Source organism: Erythrolamprus reginae, chromosome 2, assembly GCF_031021105.1.
Source record: "Erythrolamprus reginae isolate rEryReg1 chromosome 2, rEryReg1.hap1, whole genome shotgun sequence".
NCBI lineage: Eukaryota > Metazoa > Chordata > Lepidosauria > Squamata > Dipsadidae > Erythrolamprus > Erythrolamprus reginae.
The window spans coordinates 47,722,622-47,730,742 of record NC_091951.1 but is presented as its reverse complement, the minus strand read 5'-3'; the positions used below and the strand labels follow the sequence as shown (position 1 = coordinate 47,730,742).

Here is an 8,121-nt window from a genome sequence, read left to right as displayed (position 1 = left end):
GCATGTGGCGTCCCGGAAGGGGCATCGATGGCGCTGGTGGTTCCCTCGGCAGCCGGCGCAGGAGGGTGGGGGGTGAGTAGCTCTGTGGTGTCTTGGCTGGTCTTGTACCAGGAAGCAGTTGTCCACGTTGTGAGCTAATTGGCTGTCGTCTGATCCCTCGGCGCGGGGAGACGCGGAGTCAATCTTGGCGATGAGTTCTCGCCTCCCGTGTTCTTTTAATTCCTTAGCCGCTGCGTCGGCGGCTTCTGCGGTTTGCGCTAGTTTAACCACGGTTTGTAGAGTCGGTTCGTCTTCGGTGAGGAGTTTGTTTCTCACCGTGGCGCTTCTCATGCCGAAAACCAAGGCATCGGTGAGGCGAGCTTCCGGGTCTTTAAACTTGCATTGTGCAAGTACTGTCCGAAGTCGCGTTGTAAACTGGTTGATTGATTCTGTTTCCTTCTGAGCCATCATGGAGAACTGATGCCGAAAAACCATGGCTGGTTTGGTCGGCTTGAAGTGGCTCGCTAGCTTGGCTTGTAGGACGTCCCAAGCGACGGTTCTTGCTGGCTGCGGGTCGGTGAGAGTCTGGGCAAGGCCACGGATTTCTGGGCCGCAGTAATTTAAGAAAATAGCCCGTCTGCGATCGGCGTCGGCGTCCTGTATTCCTGCTGCCTCGAGGAAGATCTCGAAGGTAGCCAGGTATTCGTCCCAGGACGTTTTTTCGGGGTCGAAGAATTCTGGAGCCCGGCCGATCTGGACGTTGCTCATGTTGCACACGAGGTTTCTTCCGTCCGTCGTCGCCAGTGAAGTAGACCCAGAGGCAGGGTTCAAACAAATCGGTACTTTTTATTCAGCTCAGAGAACGAGTGACAGCTCAGCAAGGCAAGTGACAATTCAGCTAGTACCGACTGACTCTGCTTGGAGAAACCGCTTCTTTTATACATTTGCGGCTCCCGCCAAAACAAGAGCCAGCCGCGTCTGAGCCAATCAGGAACGACTTCCTGCTTTAGCTCAGACAGCGCTGGAAGACGGAACAAACTATCTACAGGAAATACAAGGTAGCCATTTCAAGATACAACAATAGGGTTTTTAGTTTTTTTAATATTAGATTTGTGCCAGCATAATATTGTTTTTATCGTTGTTGTGAGCCGCCCCGAGTCTTCAGAGAGGGGCGGCATACAAATCTAATAAATTATTATTATTATTATTATTAATTAAGTGCAGATTTAATAAAAAGTCTGACAGTGTTGAGGGAATTATTTGTTTAGTAGAGTGATGGCGTTCGGGAAAAAACTGTATAGGAATAATTGGGGTTCTTTGCCCCAATGTGCATAACTTTGCACTTGTTTAGGTTAAATGCATTTGCCACTTTGTGGCCCACTCACTCAATTTTGAGAGATCCTTCTGGAGCTCCCGACAATCAGTTTCACTTTTCACTACCTGGAACAATTTAGTGTCGTCAGCAAACTTGCTACCTCACTATTTACTTCTACATCCAGATCATTAATGAATAAATTAAAAAGTAAAGGTCCCAAAACTGAACCTTGGGGCACACCTCTTCTTACTTCTTTCCATCCAGAGAATTATCCATTTATTGCCACCCTTTGCTTCATACAATTTAGCCAGTTACCAATCCAGGACAAGACCTGTCCTCTAATTCCGTGGCTGAGAGCTTTTTTAGGAGCCTTTGGTGAGGGACTTTGTCAAAAGCCTTTTGAAAGTCAAGATATACAATATCAATTGTGTCCTCTTTATCTATGTGTTTATTTACACCCTCAAAGAATTCTAACAAGTTAGTAAGACATGATTTGCCTTTGCAGAAACCATGTTGATTTTCTTTCAGCAATGCCTGTTTTTCTATGTGATCAGTAATTTTATCTTTAATAATGGTTTCCATCACTTTACCTGGAACTGAGGTTAAACTGACTGGTCTATAGTTTCCTGGATCACCTCTGGATCCTTTTTTGAAGATCGGGGTTACATTTGCCTCCCTCCAATCCTCAGGTACAGTGCCTGATCTTAGAGAAAGTCTCTTTGTGCTTCTTGGGTTATATTTCACTGTGAATTAATGGTTCAGTAGAGATCTATGGTTGCGTTTAGAAGAACGACATTTAAAACACTTTATGTGTAATGAAGTGGAAAGAAACAACTGAGTGGCAGGAACTCTTGAAAAGAAAATCCCAGGATTTAACAAATGAAATCTAGAATTAACATAGATTCTTAACCAAATGTATCTCTGTATGGGGAATTACATCATTTTTGCTCCTCTCGTTCTCTCTCCACAGTCCATGGACTTACATGACTTCATCCTTTTATGGATGTTCCTATGGGAAGTAAGACTACTAGTTTCTCGGAAATCCTTTCTGTACTCCAAGGGTTTTTATGGGTTTTTCTCTGTGTAGATCCTTTTATTACCAGCCAGTTGATTCCTGTAAGTAAAAGCCTTGCCATACTCTCTGCTGTTTGATCACTACTCCCTGTTCTACCTGACACCGGTTGAGCATCAAAGAAAGACAAAAAAACACACACCCAGACTGGAGTTTTCTGAAACACAAAATATATTGCTTTACAAGTTGACTGAGAGCCACAATGACGGCAAAATAAAGCCTGTTTATGACCAATAGGACAGGGGTATATACCAAGCAGATAACAAATGTCCCAAACCGCACAAGGTCTGTAAAGAATGCCTCCAAACGGGGCTGCAGCAAAGATACACACTCTATTGTTCAACGGCTACAGTCTTTCAAAACACAAGTGTCCAAAAACTGGGTTGTTTTCCAAAGATTCAAGATGTTGGTTTAGAGTGGGAATTCCGGATCTTTGTTGTCTCTGTTAAACCACAAAAGATAACTCCTGCAAAGAGCTAAGCCACAAAACCTCCCCTTTTAAGCCTAATTACTCCCAGCTGTGTTTAAGATCTTCTGCATCAGCGCAGCTACTTCTGTTGTCCCATAATGCTGCACATTCAGACTTTGAGAAAGGGGTCATTAATCACCCCCTCCTCATCTGACCCAAACGAGGCTCTAACTGGGGGTTCCACAGGCTCTGCAAGGGCCTCCACCTCTACCCCTCTAGCACCTTCAGCTTCCATCTCTCCTTCCCCCTCCCTGTATGAACCCTCCAAGAGCCACACAGGTCTCCAATGCTCTGACGGACCCGGCTCATCCGGTTCAAAATTTGTTATCTTGCCGTGAGTCAACAGTCCCGTGTGGATCTTTCTATGAGTAGTTAGATAACTGTTGGAACTAAAGCCCTTTCCACACTCCATGCATTTATATGGCTTCTCCCCTGTGTGGATCCTTTGATGTGAAATAAGATGACTGCTTTTAATGAAGCCCTTTCCACACTCCATGCATTTATATGGCTTCTCCCCTGTGTGGATCCTTTCATGGGTTGTAAGGTCTTTGTTTGTTCTAAAGTCCTTTCCACACTCCATGCATTTATATGGCTTCTCCCCTGTGTGGATCATTTGATGTGTAATAAGATTAGTATGTCGGCTGAAGCCCTTTCCACACTCCATGCATTTATATGGCTTCTCCCCTGTGTGGATCATTTGATGTGTAATAAGATTAGTATGTCGGCTGAAGCCCTTTCCACACTCCATGCATTTATATGGCTTCTCCCCTGTGTGGGTCCTTTGATGTGAAATAAGATGACTGCTTTTAATGAAGCCCTTTCCACACTCCATGCATTTATATGGCTTCTCCCCTGTGTGGATCCTTTCATGGGTTGTAAGGTCTTTGTTTGTTCTAAAGTCCTTTCCACACTCCATGCATTTATATGGCTTCTCCCCTGTGTGGATCATTTGATGTGTAATAAGATTAGTATGTCGGCTGAAGCCCTTTCCACACTCCATGCATTTATATGGCTTCTCCCCTGTGTGGGTCCTTTGATGGCGTGTAAGATGACTGCTTACTCTAAAGTCCTTTCCACACTCCATGCATTTATATGGCTTCTCCCCTGTGTGGATCCTTTGATGTGAAATAAGATGACTGCTTTTAATGAAGCCCTTTCCACACTCCATGCATTTATATGGCTTCTCCCCTGTGTGGATCCTTTCGTGAGTTGTAAGGTCTTTGTTTGTTCTAAAGTCCTTTCCACACTCCATGCATTTATATGGCTTCTCCCCTGTGTGGATCATTTGATGTGTAATAAGATTAGTATGTCGGCTGAAGCCCTTTCCACACTCCATGCATTTGTATGGCTTCTCCCCTATCTGTCTTCTGTCATGGGAAGTAAGATGACCACATTGGTCCTTTCCACACTCAATGTTTTTAAATGGCTTCTCTCCTATGTGCATCCCTTTCTCAGACATCACTCTTTCTCTAGAAAGAGTTAATGTCCCACTGTAATTTTTTCCATTGTCTTTACATATGTTGTCTTCTGGTCTTGGTTGTGTTGGATAATATTCATTTACATCTAATGTGTCTTTGAATAGTCCTTCACCTAGTCCAATATATTTTTTCTCTATTTTTCCTAGTTTGTCAAGAAAGCCTTGCAACTGAGCATCAACTGAAAATGAGTTTTCCTGCTTCTGTCTTTGTTGCTCCATTTGATTTTCAGGCTTCTCTGTTCTATTCCCATGTTCGTACTTTTGGAATGGTTCAATCGACTCTTTATACTCTTGCCCATTATAACCTTTAAAGGAAAAGAGGAATAAGAATATTAGCAAGGTTTAGAAAAAAGGAGAAAGATGTAAGAAAACCTAATATTTATTGTTGGTGGGCCAATTTCGGAAGAGCCCTCTGAGAATTAACTTTGAGGAATTTGTTTTGTTCTTCCATTTGTGTTTTAATTTTTTCCTGCCAAAGATCACATGATGGAAGAGAAAGAAAACTTAAGAGTTCTTGTATTAACCCTATGCAGCATGTTTGCAATTGAAAAATGGGACCAGACTGTCCTAATTCCAAGACTCAGGATAGAAATGAAATGGAAGCAAAGTCCATTAAGCCAAAATAATTAATTGATCTGCAATCCTTCATAGTACTGGCACAGAAGCATCTAGGACAAATAATATGAAATCTCTGTAATAGAGTTTAGCATTACCTGAAACCAAGGAATTACTTTATCACTGACAGGTTTAAATCGAAATAGAAAAACTCAGCAGGTGACAAGTGACACAGGATGTATCTAAAAAGAAAGCAATTCATCTATTTCCATACTAGGAGCAGCAGAACAGCAGATCTTCCCCTTTTCCCTCTCAAGAGATGAACTCTATTTGGAGATATTTAAATAAGAAACAGACAATGGCATCTACCTACATCATGTCTTCCTGAACTCAGACTGGAGAATAGCAAACCTTACCTAAAGAAGCTGAGTTTCTGTAATTCTCCAGCATGACTTCCCAATGCAGAGCTTTTTGGTGAAGATCCAGCTGAGACCACTCCTCCTCCGAGAAATAAACAGCCACATCCTCAAAGGGCACAAGATCCTCCTGGGGAAAAAAAGTACAGAATAGGCCTTGGAGGGACTGCAAGATCTGCCCTTTTCTTTAGAAATTCCCAAAGCAAAATTATGCACTAAGGTCTATGCTTAGTAGGATTCCAGGACTGAGATGAGAAATTGGACAGAACAAGAAGCATTTGACTGCAAAAATATTTTAGGCAGCTTTTATCCGGACTTTTGGTGCCATTCAATAAAGATTTATTTCCTTCTGGATCGATTCATCTACTATTCGCTCTCAAAACACTCTTCTCAATCCATTAATGCATCCACCATCAAAAAACCATCAGAATCTGGAGAGAATCAACTGGCAGGTGGACCTTGGAAACATCATCTATCAGTGACTATAATCTTCCTATGTATACAGAAGGAGGTTTTTGTGTCTCTGTGTTTTCTCTCTCTCTCTCTCGCTCTGTGTGTGTGTGCCATCAATACCCAGAAATTCAAAACTCTTCATGACAGCCCTGGACCTGACTCAAGTAGTTCAGGGTCCGACTCACGAGGGGGGACACACACCTGACATGGTAGTCCTCTCGGAGCAATTGAGAAATGGACTGAGACTAAAGGGCTTAGAAGCATGGCCTTTGTCATGGTCAGACCATTTTCTACTGCGGCTTGATTTCCTGGCTCCAATCCTACCCCGAAGGGAGGCGGAACCGACTAGGTGGTTCCGTCCCTGACGGACCCAGAGGGCTTTCAGAGGCTGCTTGGGATTTTACCAGATTCACTCATCCACAGCTCGGCAGAGTCTCTTGCTGTGGCCTGGAATAGGGCTGCAGCGGAGGCTCTTTACCAAATTGCGCCGTTGCGACCTCTCTGTGGCACTAGACCCGTAGAGCTCCATGGTTCAACGAGGAGCTCCAGGAGTTGAAATGCCAATAGAGACATCTAGAGAAGCGATGGAGGAAGAGTAAATCCGAATCCAACCAAACACTTGTAAGAGCTCATATTAAGACTTACAAAGTGGCGCTCAAGGCAGCAAGATGTGTGTATCATGCCGCCTTGATTGCATCAGTGGAATCCCGCCCAGACCCTCTGTTTAGGGTGACTCGCTCCCTTCTTAACCAGGGGGGAGTTGGGGAGCCCTTGCAGGGCAGTGCTGAGGAGTTTAACTCATTTTTCGCTGATAAAGTCTCTTGGATCCGGGTGGACCTCGACTCCAATTGAATACCAATGTCGGCTGACAACGAGTCAGTCAAGGTGGCAGGGGCCCGTCCTTGTCCATCTGTCTGCGTGGAGTTTGACTTGGAGCTGTGAGTTCCGCCACCTGTCTACTGGATCTGTGTCCCTCTTGGTTGGTTTTGGCCAGCCGAGAGGTGACACGGAGCTAGGTTCAGGAGATTGTCAATGCTTCTTTGGGGAGGGGGTCCTTCCAGGCTCCTTATAAGGAGGCACTTGTGTGCCCCCTCCTCAAGAAGCCCTCCCTGGACCCAGCCCTGTTTAATAACTATTGTCCAGTCTCCAACCTCCCCTTTATGGGGAAGATTGTTGAGAAGGTGGTGGCACTCCAACTCCAGCGGTCCTTGGAAGAAGCAGATTTTCTAGGACTTCAGCAGTCAGGATTCAGGCCCGACTACAGCATGGAAACTGCTTTGGTCACGCTGATGGATGATCTCTGGCGGGCCCGGGACAGGGGTTTATCCTCTGTCCTGGTGCTCCTTGACCTCTCAGCGGCTTTCGATACCATCGACCATGGTATCCTTCTGCACCGCCTGGAGGGGTTAGGGGTGGGAGGCACTGTTCTCCAGTGGTTCTCCTCCTACCTCTCCGGTCGGTCGCAGTTGGGTTAGTGGGGTGTCAGAGGTCGACCCCGAGGTCTCTCCCTTGTGGGGTGCCTCAGGGGTCGCTCCTCTCCCCCCTGCTATTTAATATCTACATGAAACTGCTGGGTGAGATCATCCAAGGACATGGGGTGAGGTATCATCAGTATCCTGATGATACCCAGTTATACATCTCCACCCCATGTCCAGTCAGCGAAGCAGTGGAAGTGATATGTCGATGTCTGGAGACTGTTCGGGTCTGGATGGGTGTCAACAAGCTCAAACTCAACCCTGACAAGACGGAGTGGATGTGGGTTTTGCCTCCCAAGGACAATTACATCTGTCCGTCCATCAACCTGGGGGGGGGGGGATTATTGACCCCTTCAGAGAGAGTTCGCAGATTGGGCGTCCTCCTCGTTCCACAGCTAACATTGGAACATAATCTTACGGCTGTGGCGAGGAGGGCATTTGCCCAGGTTCGCCTGGTGCTCCAGTTGCGGCCCTATTTGGACAGGGAGTCATTGCTCACAGTCGCTCATGCTCTACATAGGGAGACCCTCAAAGATTGTTTGGAGATTGAAGATAGTCCAGAATGCAGCCGCTTGAGCTTTTATGGATGTACCTAGGTACACCCATATAACACCTACACTCCACGTGCTGCACTGGCTACCAATTAGTTTCCATTCACAATTCAAAGTGTTGGTTATTACCTATCTTTGCCTCTGTGGGGGATTTTTTTGCGTGTACATATGTGTGTGTTTGTGTATTGGCAGATTTAGTAAAGTGCCATTAATACCGGGAGACACAAAACTCTTCATATAGCAAGGAAGCTGCTAATAGTGTGAGCCACTGGCTGAATGGAAAAATAAGGAAAGAGAACATTTCCTAAGGAGAACATTTCATAACCTTTGTATCCACAGGGGACTTTCACAATAAATCT

At 45.2% G+C, this 8,121-nt stretch overlaps 1 protein-coding gene across 3 annotated transcripts in view; it reads right to left on the bottom strand.

The window, feature by feature from the left end:
• Positions 1-2,519: 2,519 nt before the first annotated feature.
• LOC139160341 (zinc finger protein ZFP2-like) overlaps positions 2,520-8,121 on the bottom strand; it is a 91,778-nt gene continuing 86,176 nt past the window's right edge. For all 3 annotated transcript variants that reach the window (XM_070738110.1, XM_070738109.1, XM_070738111.1), the window contains 2 exons: positions 5,284-5,413; positions 2,520-4,617 (listed from right to left, as the gene is read on the bottom strand). In XM_070738110.1, the coding sequence (XP_070594211.1) occupies positions 2,945-4,617; positions 5,284-5,413 (1,803 nt within the window). In that variant the 3' untranslated portion in view covers positions 2,520-2,944. The remainder of the gene's footprint in view (positions 4,618-5,283; positions 5,414-8,121) is intronic.